At 46.5% G+C, this 19176-nt stretch overlaps 1 protein-coding gene across 1 annotated transcript in view; it reads right to left on the reverse strand.

Annotated features, from left to right (window-relative positions):
• The window catches only part of LOC121594891 (myb-like protein Q), a 112258-nt gene extending 93998 nt beyond the window's left edge, over positions 1–18260 (reverse strand). The window contains exons 1-2 of the mRNA XM_041918677.1: positions 17917–18260; positions 14893–15875 (exon numbers count right to left, since the gene is read on the reverse strand). Of these exons, the coding sequence (XP_041774611.1) occupies positions 14893–15084 (192 nt within the window). The 5' untranslated portion in view covers positions 15085–15875; positions 17917–18260. The remainder of the gene's footprint in view (positions 1–14892; positions 15876–17916) is intronic.
• Between the last annotated feature and the right edge of the window lie 916 nt (positions 18261–19176).

Consider the following 19176-nt stretch of genomic DNA (forward strand, 5'->3'; position numbering starts at 1 on the left):
GGCCGTGCTTTGGGGGCACGGAATGGGATGCCCCCCCCCTCCCTCCCTCAAATCCTCATTGACGAAGGACGGACAGCTGCTTGTTCCGCTTGTACGTCCTGCTGCAGAATCTATCAAAGGAGAGGCGTTTGTGTGTGTATGAACGCATCGAAGTAAAACAGAAATGATGAAGTGTTTATTGTTGTGCAAACGGTCCCGGGAAGGAAAGCAAAACGTGAGGGTAACTAAAAGGTCTTTTACGTGTCTGCTGGGCCGCTGGAAAGGCAAAGGAAGATTTCAATCATTTTTAGTACCAATTCTTTCGTTCGTGTTTGTTCATTCTTTTGCTAGCGCACAGCACAAAAGATCTAGCATATCTTTCCCGCTGCACCTGAAGAACGAATCCAACAAAGCGCCTTCAATCTCTTTGAATGGAACATCCTGAACCTTACTCCAAGTGTGGAATATTCCCTCGATGGAAGCGCAAAGAAAATATTTCTTTTTAATATGATTTTTTCCCAGCTTTTGCCACTTTCCATAACTGGCAGGGGAAAATGAAATGTCTTTTTATATGCATCCAGTGCGATTTGAATGAAATAACTCTCACACTCTCCTTCTCTTTCCCTCTTGGTCGCTATGTGCCAGGTCACCTAACTCGACCCACGGATGTGTACACCGGAAGCAGCAGAAATTGGTGTTTACGATCGTTTGAAATTAAACCTTCGCTATCGGGAGTATAATTCGAAATTGCATTTTATAATACCTTTTTCACGCTTTCCTTTTTCACGGTAGCGTTTGGCTTTGCTGGCTTGATGTTTCCTGTGAGTATTTGCGGGATATAGTATCTCCAGCCAGAGAAAAGACCAATCCAGCGCATTGCCAATGGAATGGATTTTGGATCGGAACAGAAACGCTGAAGGGACTGTAGCCAAATTCGACACGCTCGGTTCAATGGTTCAGTGCCGCAAAATCGAGGAGCCATTTTTGGAATTTTCTTGCGACTCACCCAGCGCGGGCGTTTTGCTTTGCATTGGCAGCTGGATTTGCATTCCACAAAAGTCCAGCGCGCCAAGCGCGCCAACGAGCGTAAGAGAAAAATCAAACGAAATTAAATTAACCATACATTTCTCTTACTTTTTCTTTCTTTTTACGCTCGTCGCACCCTTTCTATTTCGCCTTCCCATCTTGCTCGGTCGGCTTATTGTCCTTCATTTGCCTAAACCCCATTGCTTGATTTTGTTTTGCCCGCCAACTGGAGGTGATGCGGCCGGACCAAATCAAACCGAACGAAAGGACGAAAAGGCGAACCATTTGTGGCGCTCCGTCACAAACAAAAAAAGGAAAAAGGGGCAAATGGTCCAATTCAGAACTGGTCGCTTTTTTACAAAACAAAAAAAGCCCCAAAAACTACGAACGCTCCAACATCATCCCTGTGGGATGGGTGTCGCTAGATGAGGAGATCTGGGAAAGTGAGAGGCGTTCCTGAAAAGCGATAAACTCAAATAGGATTTTCCATTTTGCCCGTTTCGTTCCCGTGCGCCACGCTGGCATAATCAAAATCCACGCGATGTGAGGTAGCACACGACACGGAACGATTCAAATTTCTTCCCGGGGGTTTCCATTTTTTTCTGCGTGCTTTCACCAGTAGGGGAAGCACCTGCAAGCGGGGTACATTTTTATTTCATTTTTATGGCCAATTTTATTTTACTTTCAAATGAAAATTCGAATTTCTACACCTAGCGGCGGGCAGCCGGGTAAGCTTACCGCGCTAAGCTCTAAGCCCGGGCTCCTCTCGTATTCCAGTTATTATGTGAACAAGTTTAAACCTTCGGCGAGCCGTCGCTTGAATAAGAAGAGAAAAAAAACACCGGGAGACAAGAAAAACTGTATAGCCTCATCCTACCGTGCCGTAGACCGTCGTCTATCACTTGGGGCAACATGAATTTTCTCCTGCCTCCGTCAATCCCGGCTCGCGTGCTTTAACTGCCACGTTAAATCGATGAACCGACGGCCGATTTTCCGTTCGCACTTCGTTCGCACCGATATACGAAATCATAACCATGCGCAAGCCGACTCGATTCAGGAAACATTAAAAGAAAACACATAACAACATCCAGGACTCCCGGTGCTTCACCTTTTCTTGATTTGTTTCTCCCGCCTATCCACGCGCGCTCTCGTTCTCTTTTCCTGGATGTGCTTCACTTCATCGTTAAAAAATAAAAACGAATGAAAATGTTTTATTGCGATGGTTTTTTCGTTGTTTTTTTTTTCATGGAAAAGAAGATGGTTTACTTTGAGCTGTTGGGTTTGAGATTTGTTGGGGTAAAGCTTGGAAAGCAATGAAGTGTGTACGAACGCTGTATAGCTGTTCTCAGCCCGATTCCTCACTCGTTGGATCGCAATCAATCCTGCGCCGAAGCAGCGTACGTGCGTCGGAACATCAAAATGTTCTATATATTTTTTTTACTTTTTGCATCCTTTCCTTCCAGCCGCGGTTCTTATCGGGCTCCTGCCAATCATCAATTCTATACTGACCAAAATGGGCTCTTTCGCAATGTCTCGAATGATAAGAAAACGAAAACCCGTAGTAAATTTTTGGGGAAGAAGAACTTAACCAACCATAAACCGTCCAGCGGGACATCTCTATCGTCACCCTGGCGTCGTCTTTGTAGACGATGGGATTTTATTGCTTTTCTTTTGCAGCAGCAGCCAAACCGGAAGCCGTTGCGTGGAAGTGGAAAGGTCCGGAACCCCTCACTGCGATGCTCCGGTTAGGTACGGTGCGTAGCAAAGAATTTCTTGATGAAAGAAACTCGTACAGCTTTAATCACTGAAGAAAATCAACTATGCATACGCTACAAAAAAAAAAACCATCTTTAAATCCTCATCGCAAAAAAACCAAACAGGAACGAGGCAACGGAGAAATTTACGAAAAATAATACCATATTTTCTGCAGTCAAATCAACCCTCCGCTGGCAGTGCAAGTACCGGAAGTAGAAGGAAAAATCGGCACAATCACGATGTGACGCATCTCTGGACCCTTTGATTGCGGGTTGCGGTACACTCGGACACGCGGGCTACGCTTGAAGGATGTCGATGAGGAAGATTAATGATGATTATGCTGATTTCCAAAGGGTCAGAGGGTACAGGGCCGGGTGGGAAATATTCCCTCTCTCCAGCCATCCTCTTCCATCATTAATGCCATAAATCGCGTATGCCAATTCTTCATCACCACCAGGCCTAAGCGTCGGTCACTTTGGACTTATTCAAGTAAAGAGATGCCAGTACAAAAAAACAGTTGTTAAACAATTCAATTTCATGTTTTTGGGCCGAAGAAACCCAATTTGAACAAGCTACTGGGCGTCTCCTTTTCGGTAATGTTTGGGAAATCCACACATTATTTTGATTGATTTTTTGAGCATTTGAGCGAGAAATTGAGCAGGATGGAAAATATAGCAAAATAGAAAATATGTAATGTAGAAAAGTGAATATAGAAAAAATAAAATATTTTAAGAATAATTATATGCCTATGCTCAAAATGCAAACCAAATATCACGAAAAAAAAACGATATCGATTCTATGACTCTCTTCACTACGACCGGAATGACATTTTTTATCCCCATTCAACCTATGAAACCAGTCACCACCGTGCAGCAACCACCTCCATCACTCCATTCGCAGAACCGCAAGGATTTGTGTCCAGATTTGGCAACGTGTTTTGGTCGATTCCACTTGCACGCGCATTGAAACGCTTCCTTCGACGCTACTCGTTTCATCTTCCGTTCAATCGTTTACCCTGCGAACGTGGATTTTCTGCGTCCGTCTGTGATCCCTCCCCATCCCGCCATTATTGCACGGTGTGCCAATAGAGCAAAGTTTTCTCCAGTCACGCCGTTTCTTCTGGTTTTCGCGCAAGGTCGCCATCGTTATTAATATGGCGCGTATTTTTTTTTCTTACGGTTTTTCTTTCTTTTTTGTTTGCTTGGCGCCCTTCAGCTGCACACACTCACACGCATGCCGTCCGTTTGGCCGCCGTCGCGCCGCAGGGATGCCCTGCCTACACGCACACATACACGCATGATAAATTATCCGACGGTCAATCATCGTCAGGCGTGAGTTTTGGCTGGTGAAGAAGCAGGAGAAGAAGGAGAAAGAACTATTGGTGGAAGGGACCCGGAAGGCTTGCGGGATGCGGGATGGGTTGCATGTTGTTGAATTATTATTATTCCGCCATCGAGCAAGGCATCCTGCTTCGCGAGCGCACAGTCGGTCATCTTAATCGAATCACGCACTCACTCACGCCGCCTGGAACGCCGGAGCGAGCCGTTTTCGAACATGACGCGGTGGTCTTTCGCGGGGGTTTTATTTGGGGAGGGGCAGCTGAAGTCAGAACTCAGAAGGGACGGACTGGGCCATGTGTATACGTACGAACGTATGGCACACGTGCATTCGGTGGAGGCGCTGGAGGTTGGTTTCTTGAAGATTTCGGACGTTTCGAACCACGCGGGGCTTACCTTTCCCGCAGGGTAAACGATGAAGCTTGAGGAATTATTCAATTAATTACAACCAAATTACGACCGCAAAGTGGTCAAGCTGTGCTGTCGGTTTCGGGACTCGGAGTGACGATGGAAGTGGCTGAACTGCTGGTGCTGCTGACGACGACCTTACCTTGCACGAGGAAAAGGGAATGCCATTGGCCCACAACCTAATTGCGAAACAAAAACTCTCCAAATCTGTCCGTCTTTTTATTTTCTTCTCTTTGGCACTGGCAAAGCAGTAGCCAGCGAATTATGAAACATCTTCTGCCAGTGCTTTTGCATCTACTCGCCCAGCAAAGCAAACCCCTGCCTGCATGGCCACAGCGTCTCGCGCGAGTTGAAGTTTATTATCATTCGCAGCACGCACCGCCCGTCATCTTCATCAGACGGATTTCAATTTGGAAAAGTGTAATCTAATACGAAGGAAGAAAAATCCAACTGACAAGACACCCGGGCCGCCCATTCAGGAGCAGCTTCCGGTTGTCTGTTTTCGGGCCTGGAGATAGTGTGTGAGTTTGATAATACAAGCAAAGGAAGTTCATCACAGCAAACTCTGTGTGAATATAGCGATATCTTCAGCTGGGAAGGAACGATGCTAGATGTAATTTCCACTACCGTCGGTGTTAAGCTTTTTTTAGCTAAGCTTAGTAAACATATCACTTGTCAGTATTGTTATTTATGAAATGCAATCGTTATTATTATTGAATTCGGCACGTATACCAACACCTTAAGGAACTCCAATCATTATCACTAATAAAAATAAGGTTTTTTTGTCAAAGATGTCCTTCGGCATTCACACCGATGAATCATTGATAATGTAGCATCTTTTGTTAGACAATTCAAATCTCAACATCCCCAACGCTACTAATCCAGCAAAAAGGGTCTGAAACAAAAAAAAATGTTAAAAAGGACATCTTTTCCGTTCTTCATTCATCATTCAGCTCGGTGGCAGGTAGGTTGTGCTGACTTTGCTTTCCTTCACAATCGTGCAACAGCGCAAATAATCCCGGAAGTTGATTTGTTTTAGACAAGCAAACCAAACCGGCTAGCGAAATAAAAAAGCAAATAACACCAAGTGCGCGGACCGCTATCCTTCCCGGAATTGTGATGCGAACGGTGCCCCTTAGTGCCACTGATCCGCTTTGCGAGGATTAATTCAAGTTTTCCGATTTCATCCCATTTTGGGACGATTATCCACCAGACACTTTTCCCTAACCCTGCTCGGTAACCATACCTTGCCACCACTCCATCCCACGTCTAATTTTGTTACGTACAACCGCTTTCAACCTCTTGCCATCGAACCACGCTGCAAAAGGAAAAGCCACCAGCGTCGTCGGCATCGGCACAAAGGAAAAAGGGGTTTACCTTCGCATCACCATTTTACCTCCCAAAAATCCTCCACCAATCCAATATTGCTCGAAGCCACAAGAAGTGTGTCGGTGCAGCACGGGAAGAAGCGTGTTGCGTAAATAACCCCTGCCGGCATGAGCACAACCCACGGCAATGGAGTGAGCGAGAGGCCCGTACTGGAAATGGCAAATGTCGCTCGAAATTCGAACAACTTCCATAAGGGTTTAAATTTCCACCTTGTGGACCATTGCTACTTGCCAGCGATATCGATGGGAGAGCGTTCGGGTGTTTTTAAAATCTGCACCGGTAAAGCTTTAATTTCTCCATAACGCTTCCGGACATTGATTAAACCACCTTCACCTTCTTTTTTTGGCTCATGGTGAAGGGATGAAGGCGCGACCTTATTCAACCCGGCGGCTTGCGAAACTGACTCCTCCCGACGATGCCTCCCTAATCGGTTAGCTTTCCCGTCGAAGTAGCGAGAACAAGGGGCCCAGCTAATGGTGATGATGATCGCCCTGCTGCTGCTGCTGTTGATGTCCGGAGCGAAGGAAAGTTTTCAAATTTCATCATTTAATTAAATTCCATCATCGAACGCAGCACTGGGCGGGCTGAAGTTCTCTGGCCTGCCGCTTCAAATTTCACGGCAAACTTCGGCCCAGCGACCAAAGCGGGAGGGACATGCTGAGCATGGCACGACACGAGCTGCTCATCAGTCCCGCCCACCGGGGCCGATTTAATAATAAGCAGCATCCTCTGTCCGGCGATCGATGCAAAATATGGCTTTAATCTTCACCTGAACCGACGCGGCTCGGAAGCTGGAAAGCCAGAAATAAGACTAACCGCGGCCAGGGCCCGGCAGCTAAAACGGAAGGCTTCGGAGCAGGTAGGCCGAACTGAATTTGCTTTGATTTAATCCACACTTATTTAATTAAATGAAACGGTATAGCGCCACCCCCCCCCCCCCCCCCCCCCCCCCCGGGTAAACACTGCCAGCCTTCCAAGAACTGGCCAGTGGTTGTTTCGGGCACAGGTAAAGGGAGAAAATGAAGAATAAATCTCTTAAATTAAGGAGTATCAATTTTCAAGCCTTTGGTTCGGAACCTAATCGCATTTCCAGCACACGGCCGTTCGGTTTCATTGCGACGAGATCAATGCGCAAAAAAATGTCCCATCGACCTCATTTACGCCCAGACGCAGACAAGGGACATTTACGACCCCGGTAGCACTTAGATGATAGATTGAGCGCACACGCAATTGGGTTGATAGCACGGGCCAATTCGAGGCGATTTTATTTTATCCCCAGTGCGGCCCCGTCATCGCATCGCTGGGTGGTGCATCGTGAGAATCTAGAACACATAAACATCGCCACAACCAGACGGCAGAACTACTGCACACCCGCACCGTCCATTCGTGGTGCCCTAGATGACATTAACGTGTAACTAAATTATCGTTGATTTGTTTTGTGTAAACAATCCCTCAATCGGTCGCCCCAGTACAAATGTCAGTACGTGTGCGGACTGGGAGCTGCAACAGCGCGTCAGTACGCAGCGAAACAGCACCGCTAGTAGGGTGGCGTAACTTGTTTTTTTTTGCTACCTCTTCTTAGAACTATATCTTCGCCAAGAGGACAACGATGTTACCCGGAGTAGAGCGTGTTTGCTACCGAAGTGCTTTGCGTTAGTCATGCGCGACCAGGCGCGGAAATCAAGTGCGGAGATGTTTGATTGTTTGTCTAGGCCGAGCTGGGGAGGGAGGGATGAGGAGCGACAATAGTTGCAAATGGTGGGTCATCTAGCCGGAAGGGCACACGGCACGCTAAGGCAGAATGAGGTGAAGGCTGCCATTTCGCTTATTCCGTCTGACCATCGCGCGGAAGGATTGAAATGGAAGCAGATTAGCAAAAACGCCATTCAAGGTACCTGGTACGTGGTTGTCGATAACGTCTTTCTAGCCGGATTAATAGAAGGATGACCAGTGCGAGATGTCCCAGCACATGTTAAATTACAGTGGATAAAGCGGAACTCTTTAAGCGAAAGAAACAATAAAAGTAGTTTCATTCTCAGAAGGTTTTGTCACTCAACACATGTGATTCGCATGTGACACTCCCTTCTACGTGTACTGTTCTAACACAATCAGTAGGCACTAAAAATACCCCAAAACCTATTAGCAAAGCGTTGATAACAGGCGTGATCGATAAGTGTTAAGATTTTACAGGAAAAACAGCTTCCGTTTGTTCGGAAACAACCCGCCAACAATGTACCCGTAAGCCTATTGTGGGACGAGAAATTTTGTAAAACCACACTCACTGACCGCAAGACCCTAAAATAGAATGACATAAACCTGCACGAGCCCCGTTGTGATTACAACGTTCAACGCCCGAAGCAACCGAACCTTCAGGCCACGTAGCAACACCTTCCGTACAGTGCGAACCTGCAAGGAAAGCTTGCCTGCACAAACATTTACCGTAATGTCAAAACATTCCCTTTAAACTATCTTTCCCGCGATATGACGCATGAATCGATGGCAGTAACGGTAAGTATGGGAGGTGCGTCAGCTATGGCCAACGAACCAACCAGGGAGGGTGGAAGCGAGTGTATGAAACGTTTTTTAAGTACCTTTTTTTGCTTTTGCTTCCTCTCCCTCGGCCGCTGCCTTTTCTTTATTTACGTTACTCAGTTTAATTTCCGAGCCGCGCCCCCTCGCGTGTGCTCAACTAGGTGCATTTTTAATTAACAAGTGCTAAGTTTAGTTTGCATCACCTCTCAACTCTCTGCACGGCAAATGGCAAGTGCGCTCGCTGCGGTGCACGCTGCACGTTAAAAACGGTCAGCCACTACGTCAAGTTTCAGAACCGTTCGTTGCACACGACCTAGCTTGGTGCGAAACGCCTGACCCTACACCAATTTCTAATAGCGTCCCAATAATCTGATTTCTGCGTTTGCGTCCAAACGTAACGCCCAATTGAACCTACGACCTGTCCGAGGACCCCACCGCCCCCCCCCCCCCCTAGAAGCGGTGCTCCTAATTCAGAACTCCAGCCCAACACAAGCTCGGGCCAGATGATGCAAAATAAAATGCAAAAATCGGCATGCGAACCTGCAACAACATCCTCGTCGCCCCAGTTTTCTGCGCGCGTTACTGGCAGGTCCGAAAGAAATTAACCTTTCCCAACCGACTCGGCGAGACTGGTAGGCGCGCAATAGTTTTTATTTTCTGCCATCGGCTTACATCATCGTGTGCATTCCAGTGCCTTCCAGACGCGTTCGTCAAAGCGTTCTAGCTAATTCTAATCGAAACCACTACGCTGAGTCATGGGCCGTGGGGTTCGGTGCAGTCTGGCAGGAATGGCAAAAAAAATTGAATCCACTTTCCACGGGAAAGGCTTCCAAAGGCGGGGGGAAGGGGGGTGTAAAACGTTCCAACGCGAATCGCTTTACACGTGTCGGGGTTGGCAACTTCAGGCAAGCAACTTCAACCCGATCAGTTGTGCCCACTGTACACTCAGACGGACCGGTAAACAGTAAAAGTCAACCGACCATCCGGCAATCACGCCGACCCATGTGTGTGTGTGTGTGTATGTGAGCGCGTTGCATCACACTTCACGCGTCCAGAAACCGGCCGACAGGACGGCCCGGCACGTGGACCATCAACCACCAAGCAATGAAGTGGAGAAAGTAGAAAACAACCAGCGCAAAAGGCGTGGTAGCATAAAAATACACCCGCAACCAGGACCGGAGAGTGAGCCAGGCTCTTTTACAGCACAAAGCAGTAAAACCATACCCGAGCAGATGGAGAATGGAAGGCGCAAGAAGTCGTCTAAATGTCTGCCCCGATACTGGAAGCGCAAACGCGTCGCATCGTGAAGCAGCGTGTAAAGTGTACTTAGCTCTTCAAATCCAAGTGTCATCAAAACAACAACTGCCCCTGATAACGACAGGCCACACTTGCTTGCAGTGCTTCTTCTCTTTCCTTCGCGGCCGAGACGGGCCGGTAAACAGCGTCACTCCGACCTGGCCTAGGCCTAAAGCGAATCCTTCCGGATTTTACCTTTAGCATTTTGTTTATGTTCTGCTATCTATGGCCTTCCCGATTGAAGATGCACAAACAGTGCACCGTTGTCCCACATCCAGGTTGCGCTTACTCTCTGTGTTTGGACGGCGGCTTAATGTGTCCCGCCTCCCGACTACTCTTTCACTACTTCTCCACTAGAGCTTATCGGGCTCTCAAGCACCTTGGACTTGCACTTGAGACTTGCCCATTTGAAGGTCCAGCAGATCCCTATCCAGGCCGTTTCTGTGGAGTTCGATGAACGTTTAGAGCATCCTACACCACCGTTTACGGTTGTCACGTGTGGGTAGGGGTGCGCACCGGTATCACCAGCTATCAGTGCAGCAGCTGTCGAGAGTGGGCAAGTAACATCGTTATATCATAGCCCCAGACGCACAAGTGGTGTCAACTTGGAGATAGTGCTATGGTAACAGTGTCAGATGTTACAGCTGTATCTGCGTGGCCGAACCGTCATAGCAGTGGTAACTATTATTTTTAAAAGGCGAAATTTATACAAAACCTTTTGTTGGACGTTTCAGCGTTACCGAAATTGCATATGCGCAATCCGAGCGTAAGGTGTGTACACAAACAACTCCCTCCCGGGTAGGTGTTCCCGCCAGCTTAATCGGCTTTTGGGCCGCGGAGCGGTGGGCGACCAAAACCAGTGCAGCAGAGCATCTGGGAGGGCGACGGGAGGGACGCGATTTCCATACCCCTGCGCCCGGTTAGCCGGGTCAGCAAATCATACAGTCACGTACGGTCGGGCTGATCACGTTTTCGGTCCGTCCCAGGCTCGCTTCCATTGCAGCGACAAGTGGCTCACCAGAGTTAGAGCGGCTCAGGCACACAACGAAAAACCGCATACACCAAGACACTGGGTGACGCTGAGTTCGCGCGACGTCTGAGCTACATAGTAGGGCTTAGGCCCTCAGGCAGTACTATTGTTTTCGATCAGTCATCACTAAACACAAACACACACACAGACACAGCTTTGTGTTACAGTGTTGCCATTTATCCACTCATTTAGTAAATGTGTGTTTGCTAACATGCAGTGACAGAAGCAAAAGACAACATAAAAAAAAAACTAGCGCTTTAATCTGGAAACCTGACACGGCCAGTGTTTTCGATTAACGGTGGCACTGCTTCCTGCCGTAAATGACTCATGTCAGGGAGAGGCGCGTGTTGTTTTATTGCCGTTTTTGAGCTCGCAGTACTTAAGCCGAGCAGTTACAAAAAAGTGTGTCTAGTTTATTAAACAGCGCTGGTTTGCTCTACCTCCTCCCAACTCAGAAATTAATATTTGGGCGACGGACGGCAGGACCGGAGGAGGCGTGGAACTACTTCCAGCACAGGAAAGGTGTATTTTATTTCAAACAAATAAATCACACCCCAAAGAGCAATAAGCTCATTTTTTCTTGCTGCGGCGTGAGACTGTTTCATCACCTTCTCCCAGGAAACCTTTCGCACCTACTTAGAACCTTCCGCGCCAGCGGTGCCGGAACCCATCTAAAACATCCAAAAACAACAACGACCAAAAGTGTATGCCTCAAACATTCCAGCGAAAACTCCACCAGACTGCAGAAACAACAAAACAAGCACACACACACACAGAAAAAAACATACCTCAAATCCACAGCCAGAGCTTTGGCTGTCGCAGGAAAGCCAACCAAAGCGGAAAACACCCGCTTGGCACGAGATATTGAACCGAGCCAGCCGAAACGATTTGAAAAATTTGCCAACACTCTGGGCCACTCTTTTCGGAAGATTTTCCCACCTCCGTATGGCCCGCTCCACTCCGCTCCGCTACCACCGGTTAGTGTGTAATTCCGCTCTGCCAGCGGAAATATTTCATAGTGAAATAATATTTGAAAAGAATTCCCCTCCCTGGTTGTTTTTTATGGATTTTTTGGCACTGGGTGGTTGTTGTGTTTGCCTCGTGTTTCGGTTCCCCAACACACATACACACAATCGCCCGTGGAAGCCTCGCAGGGGTATTTCGACAGTTCGTCACCTCGTCACAGTCTTCCCAACCGATTTTTTTGTGGAGTGTTTTTTTTTTTTACACCGCACACCCAGACGGGGAAGTAGTCCGCAAAGAAAACGTGTCCGCTACGTTGGGTTTCTTGGGCGACACCAAAAAACAACCCAAGCTAAGGTGACGAAGAAGAAAAAGGAAACGAAGAGGAAGAGCTAAAGCGGACCAACAGCAACAAAAAAGCCATCCCTACGCTCTTTAGAGCGCGTATAATTTTGGCACAATCTGGCACAATCGGCGCGCACTCTTACGGAAAACCCACGGGTAAACGATCGTATTTATCAAGCAATTAACACTTCTTCAGCACGGCCCCTACACTCTGCAAGCGTTGGTCAGAGGGCTGAGGGCTGACCGAGATGGTGAATGGGAGGAACATTTTTGCACTTTCCGGAAAAATGCCCCAGCCCAGTAGGTTCGCCGTTTGCCACCCATTCTGGGCAACGAGTGAAAAAAAAAACGCCAAGAAATAACTAACGACTCTAGAGGCTACTAGAGGACTTCCACCACCACCAAACGGTCTCCGTTGCTAAACGATAATGATAAAATAGCGAGCGAAAAACAGAAATGGAAAGCAAAGTAGAACTAGCGCTGGGGCAGTATCTGCTAGAAGGTGAGGGTTCGGCAAAAAGCCTCCAAAAGGAAAGAGCACGGTGTTTTTGGACGCTCGTGACGCTCGGCAAATTCGATTCCATCAGCGCGTACAGGCCTCGTGTGGCAAAATACATCACCCTTAATTCGGTTTTAATAATTCATTCCATCTTCTAACCATTTAGCGAAAACCCGGGAAGCCGCACGAAAATGCGTCAATGCGCTGCGAGCCGTGATTCGGAGAAGCTGAAAAACAACAGCAACGACAAACGGGACACTCCTTCGCGCTTCCCTTCGGCTTCGCCTTGAAGACGCGTGGCAGCTAGCGCATTCCATTAGAGATTTCCACTTGATCGCAAATATGGTCTTGGTTTGATGATTAAAGCACAGGCACGGCACAACGTTAAAAAAACGCGGTACGCAAAAATACGGACAAGATAATGCTCCAGGCGACAAGCCAAAATCTTATTTCTAGCGGACCGTGGCGCAAGCGATGGCATCCTCCACAAAACGTGTGCAGCACATGGCGTTGTATGCTAATTTTTCGATTGGATTTAGGTATTTTGTCTTTTTTTTTATTCTAAAAAGGGACATTCGAAATACAAGCAAATGGCTGATTGTTCTAAATGCTCTGTTTAACTGGCGTGTGCCTGGATAAAGATTAAAAATTAAATTGGATTCCGACACGACTGGACCGTTTTTGCATCGTTTTATTTTGAGCAATAACTCCTTTTTTTTGGGTAACGCGATCATCATTTTGCCTGACCCAACGCAAGGTTCACTTCCGGTCCGAAGCTTTAGCAGCGAATGGATTTACGCGTTTTTTGTGGTGCAAATTTTGCGATTCTTGGAAAAAATTTCCTTCAGTGTTTCCTTTCCTTCTCCCTAAAACAAGTGCAAAAGTTTCTAGCTTAAGAAAGTGCCAACCAACCAGCTCCTGCGTCAAGAGCAAAATGAAACAAAAGCTCTACCATCACCAAACCCGCAAAAGAGACGAAACGCGGAAAAATAAGGTAAAGTGCCCATTTCATAAAACGGTACAAACTTTTCGCGACATAGAAATCCCCAAGTCAGAGGAAATTTTCATAAAAAAACAAAGCACGTGGGCCAAGTATGCCCCGATGCTACCACGCTTGGTGGGGTTGGCCGTTGGCCCAGCGTAGAAGGGAAAAACTTTAACCAAACGAAATATCTTGCAGGCGTGCATGGTTGGGAAATGTCACCACCCTTCCACCACGGCACGGATATATTCGGTAAGGCAGCAAGCTCCATCGCATCTCATCCTCCGTTTCTTTGCCGGTTCCTTTGCTTCGCCGAGGAAAAAGACCCAAATGAACAAGCTCGGGAAAGGCAACCGCACGGCCCCGTCCACGGCCAGGTTCACCAAGACCGCACAGATAATATGGAAATTTATGTTTTAATCTAGACGATATAAATTATGGCCATCGATTCGCCCGGGCATCCGGAGGACGCCAAAAACCGGACGGTAAAGAGATGGCGAAAAATGAGCAATAGCGCACACAGACACACACACTTACCCACCAGCAGTGACTACATTGTACCAGGTACTGGGGAAATGGGAAACACACAGCGAGGATAGGAAAAATCTCTGTGACAAAACGATCAACCAAGTGCCGCAGGACGATACGCGAAACGGGAGGCCGTGGTAGAGCTTTTCTCGCCCGGCAAGAAGCGAAATTTATGTGCCAGTCAGTGTTTCGGGCATCTTTGATTTATTTCCGGCTGAAAGTGGTTTTTTTTGTTGGCTTGCTCTTGTTTGTTGTTTGGTTTGAGACTGGGTTGTCGGTTTTTTTCACTCACGTTCGTCGTTCTACACATTTCGACCGGAGTTTGGGGTTTGGTTTGCTTGATCCAACTCGGAACGAGAGGATTATGGTGGCTGCTTTGTTTACTAAGCGAAGATACAGGGTCAGCTTAGAATGCTATTAATTAAATGAATGGTCAATCACTCAGGACAAAAAACGGTTCACAAACGAAGAAACAACATTATTGATTGCAGTGCGAACGATTGCTTGAAAATTCAAGCTCTTCTTTAAAAAATAACAACAAACATCTACGTCGTTGTAGCATTTCACACAATCATCACCAGACCAGACACCAAACAGTCTACGTGCGCGTACAGTGCCAATTGATAAGGCACCTAGCCCCCGGGGGCAAAAATAAAACTTCGTTATCACATCCACACTCTTCCTAAGCACTCCTGCGCCTCCTGTGCACGAGTGAGAATGCAATAATTTGCACACCCCACACAATCACACACACACTGCAACCAAAATCAACAGCTGCATCACAACTGTGCTTCCGCGGCACAATTTTCGCGAGTTCACTCACCTGCGTTGCATCGGTGTAGGGCGTGCTGGAGTTCTTATCCACCATCTGGGAGCCGAACACGGGCGGCGAGGCGTTGTTGCCGTACTGCTGCTGCTGCAGCTGCTGCTGCTGTTGCTGTTGCACCACCACCGTATCCATCTCGCTGCCGTGCTGTGACAACGCGTTGATCACCTGATTGTGTTGGGGTATCATCACTGCTGCCCCCGCGGAGAAATAGCCAAAACCCGGCACCACACACTTCCCTACACTGTGGGGGAAGGAACCGAGCGGATTTCCTTCCGCTCACCCTTTACTGAACTCTTTCTATAGATTCTTTTAGACGGAAAACTCCTCGAACAAACAAACCAACAATCAAAATTAATGCAAAAATAATGAATTGGCTACGCACGTTTTTTACTTCAAAACGCGCTAATGCACACTTCTAAGAAGACGGGGATGTACTTGCTAGCCTTTACTTTCGCACATTTCACGCAGCCCGTGACCCATCGGGGGGATGGATAGTGGGATATACAACACACACACACGCACACGAAACGCACAAAACACTGGCACTTTTCCTTCTTCACCCTTTTTTTAGTGCACTTTCGTTTCTTTTGCAATTTGCTCTTCTCCTTGCGTGGATCAGGAGAGCTGTGTCGAGCGGGTCGGCTTTACCGGCTACGCACTAATCTTTTGCTCTGGACGCGTTACATACACTCGGGCACCGGAGTTGCGTTGTTTTCATCTTTTAAGCATCTGTGTTTAAACTCACTCGCAAGGCGTCAATTTGTTAAAATTTTACTGTGTGCACGATTGTTGTTTTGGTTTGTTATATTTTTTTGCAGCGCTTTACTCCACGTAACGACACAGGAACAAATGCACATACACACACATACACATATACACACAAACAAATAACTGAAACTGCTTTTCTTCTTCTTTTTATCACTTGCAATGCATTGAACCACACAGTACGTTCGTTTCTTGTTTGAAAAATTACGTTGCTGTAGAAGAAAGACAAAATTGTAGCAATTGTAACACTTTCACATTAAACAAGTTTTTTTGGTTTTTAGAATAAAATCCGTCTGTTTTTTTTTTCTAACCCTTCATCGCTACCAACAGTATCACACGTTTGGTTGAATCGCAGCGACTAAAGAATGCACCCAACAGTCAATCGTCTTATAAATCGGTGCAGAACGCGAGAAGATTTATTGATGCAGATGGTGTGCCAACCCAACAAAAAAAAAACTGCAAACATCCGAAAAAAAACCCCAACACACCACAAAACCCACCGCACGCAAAAGGAAAACACCTCCCAGGCGACACAGCGCACAGTGAAACTAAACCAACAAACGAACAAAATAAAACACATCCGCTAACAATAATCGCATACGTAGTGCACAGCATCCCACACACCCACCCGCCCAAACACTGCCGAACCGAGAAGCTTCTGTGTCGGTGCAATGGACGGCGAACTGCGCGGCCCCATTCGGTGGTGCACGTGGGGCGTGCGGTTGCTGGGGAGCGAAATGAATTTCGTTTTGAAAAACTGCACCCCGAACCTCTCACATGTTATCGAGTTCGTTTTGGTGGTTTTTTATTATTCTTCTTGTACTTTTTACACTGGCACCGAATTTGACAAAGTGCAACCCACTTCATCCTCCATCATTGCATTGATCGATGTATCAATGTACACTGGGTATGTGTGTGTGTGTGTGTGTGTGGGTTTGCTATTGATGATTGCGTGTCGGTGACATATTCTTTTCGCGTCTCCTATTACACCTGCACCATTTTGTATTCTGTGCCGTGTGGATGCTTTAGCCACTGTTCACAATCGATTAACCGTTCATCACCAACCACTGTGTTCACGGGGTTACACGTCTCACAAAACACTTTATTTTATTGATGAGTCCAGCGTTTGTCCAAATGTTTCCCAGTTTTTATTAGATTGATTTCCACTTAAAGGTAAGTTCGAGTCCGAATCCCTGCTACCATAATGAACCCAAATAGACCCTACTTCCGGCATTACACCAATCGAAACAGAGCAATCAGATCATCAAGAATGGCACTGCTCTTCAAGAAGTGATTTGTTTCTATCAACTACTTTAAACAGGCTCTAAACAAGCTTTGGCCACATTCGCGATTAAGAATTTACTTCCGCATTGCATCTCGACATGTGTAGATAACATCACTTAGTCACTATTTATATGTGAAATACTTCCAACCCAGTTGGTGCATAAATGCTCAAAATTTGTTGTCTATGTTTTAAAAACTTATCAAATTAGTTTTAAAAAATAGCCGAAAATAGAAAAACAATTTACTAAAATTCCATCCAAAAATTGTTAACGACAAAATTTAATCAGTATTGAAAATTCCAAAAATCATCACAAAATCATTTTATTACGTCAACATCAAAAAACCACTTTGAAAAAAGTGCATATGTTGGGGAAGAAAAAATCACAGCTCAGCAAACCCTTATCTGTTGCTTCAAAAGTGTTACTGCTGAAGCCACTTAAGTTAACTGTTGACTGCTCCCAACACGACACGGACATGCCCCTCCGAGTGTTATGGCACAGGGAATGTCTTGAAGTTGATGATGACAAAGAATTGAAAAATCACTTCAAACAAATTAAACAATCATTACCGAAATTTTGGTAAAACTTTGTTTTAATAGAAAATTGCTCAAAAAATCGTCTTTTACAGATACAGATTTTCAGAAGGTATTTTTCTTGGAGCCTCACGTTCTCATACACTGTCCCCTTTTGCGCCACCCGTTTTTTTTTTTTTTTGTCACTGACAGTACACACGCAATTCCTTTTCCGACATCGATGCACTATCTCTTGGTCGGAAAAATCCCGCAACACATTTTCACTCCTAGGCGCATGACGTTGCAAAGCTGTTCGGATGCGAAGTTTGTCACCAAAATATTGAGAGCACGTCATAGATTCCTCGCATCGTGCATAATCGTGCTGCCGGGCACGATTAACGAACGTCAAACACAAATAATTTCAAAAATCAAAGAAACCATCACTCCACAATATTCACCTTTATCGCACGCGCTTGGAACTTGGCGGAAGTTTAACGGGAACGGAACCTTGCTGCAAGGACGCGAAGGTGCGTGTGTAGAAAATGTTTTGCAAAAATATGATTGCCGTTCCGTTCGGTGCCGGGGACGATGCAACTGGCGCACTGGCTCACTGAAACCGCACTACCGCGAGCTACTTGTGTTTCGGAACAGTGGCAGACTGTTCCGATGTGTGGCCCCGAGATGTGCTTCTGCTTGCTAAATTGGGGAGGTTTTGCCTGCTTGCTTGCTGCTACTAAGATGCGAATCTAAAGACGCCTTTCGGACGGGCAGGTCGCAGTTTTTGCGTCCGCCTCGGGAAGTGTTGTTTTGAGACTGAACACTCGTTCGATGTTTTCGAGACGGCAGACTGCTCCCGCGGTGCTTCGGGTTTCGGTCCTACACACAGACACACAGAAAAGCACCGCGCGTTCGGTTCGTTCGCACAGTGTTCGGTTCGCGATACACTCACGCGCGTACCCTCTCTGTCTGGCGTGCGCTGGCCGTTGTAAACATGCACGATGACGGCGGCTGCGTTCCGTCTAACCCTCTATCCACCCCCTATGCCCAACACGCATTCACGCGCTACCATCGTGTACGCAATTTTATCCATCGGGTAAAGTTTGTATACACGAACAAGTTGTGAAGTGAGTTACGGATCGCGTGAGTGGCACAAGATTAAACGTTGCATCTTTAGCGCATCGAACGGGTGTGGATGGGTATATTCTAGTACAAATCAAACATAATTTTGCATTATCGTTTTACAATTATTAACATGTTTTTGTAACACATTTTAATAAAATACATAATTGGTGGAAAAATAACACTCACAGTCGAGTGAGTGACGGCACATAGCATGCCACCACCTCGTACGGCACTCACCGTTCCGCAGCTATCACGCACACTTGCTCGCAAACGCATTTCCCTGTTGTGCTGTTGCATCAACGCGCCACAGCTGATCGCTCGAGGCTGTGTGCGTGCGTGTATATATTCAACAAGCGAACCCCTTTTTTAAGCTGGTGTGCGTAAGTGTAGCAGTGTGCGTTTAAGGGAGTAACCTACTGAGAGTTTGAAAATATCAATTTTTAAAATAATTAACGGAAATAAATTTGAATGTAATTTTATCTTTCTGTGTGAATAAGCAAAATCTGTCTAATAACTTTGTTCAAAATATGTTATGCAACAAAACTAAAAAATAATAATGCACATGTAATGCCACTTGCAAGCCGTTCTTGTACATT

Source organism: Anopheles merus, chromosome 2L (assembly GCF_017562075.2).
Source record: "Anopheles merus strain MAF chromosome 2L, AmerM5.1, whole genome shotgun sequence".
In the NCBI taxonomy this organism is placed as follows: domain Eukaryota; kingdom Metazoa; phylum Arthropoda; class Insecta; order Diptera; family Culicidae; genus Anopheles; species Anopheles merus.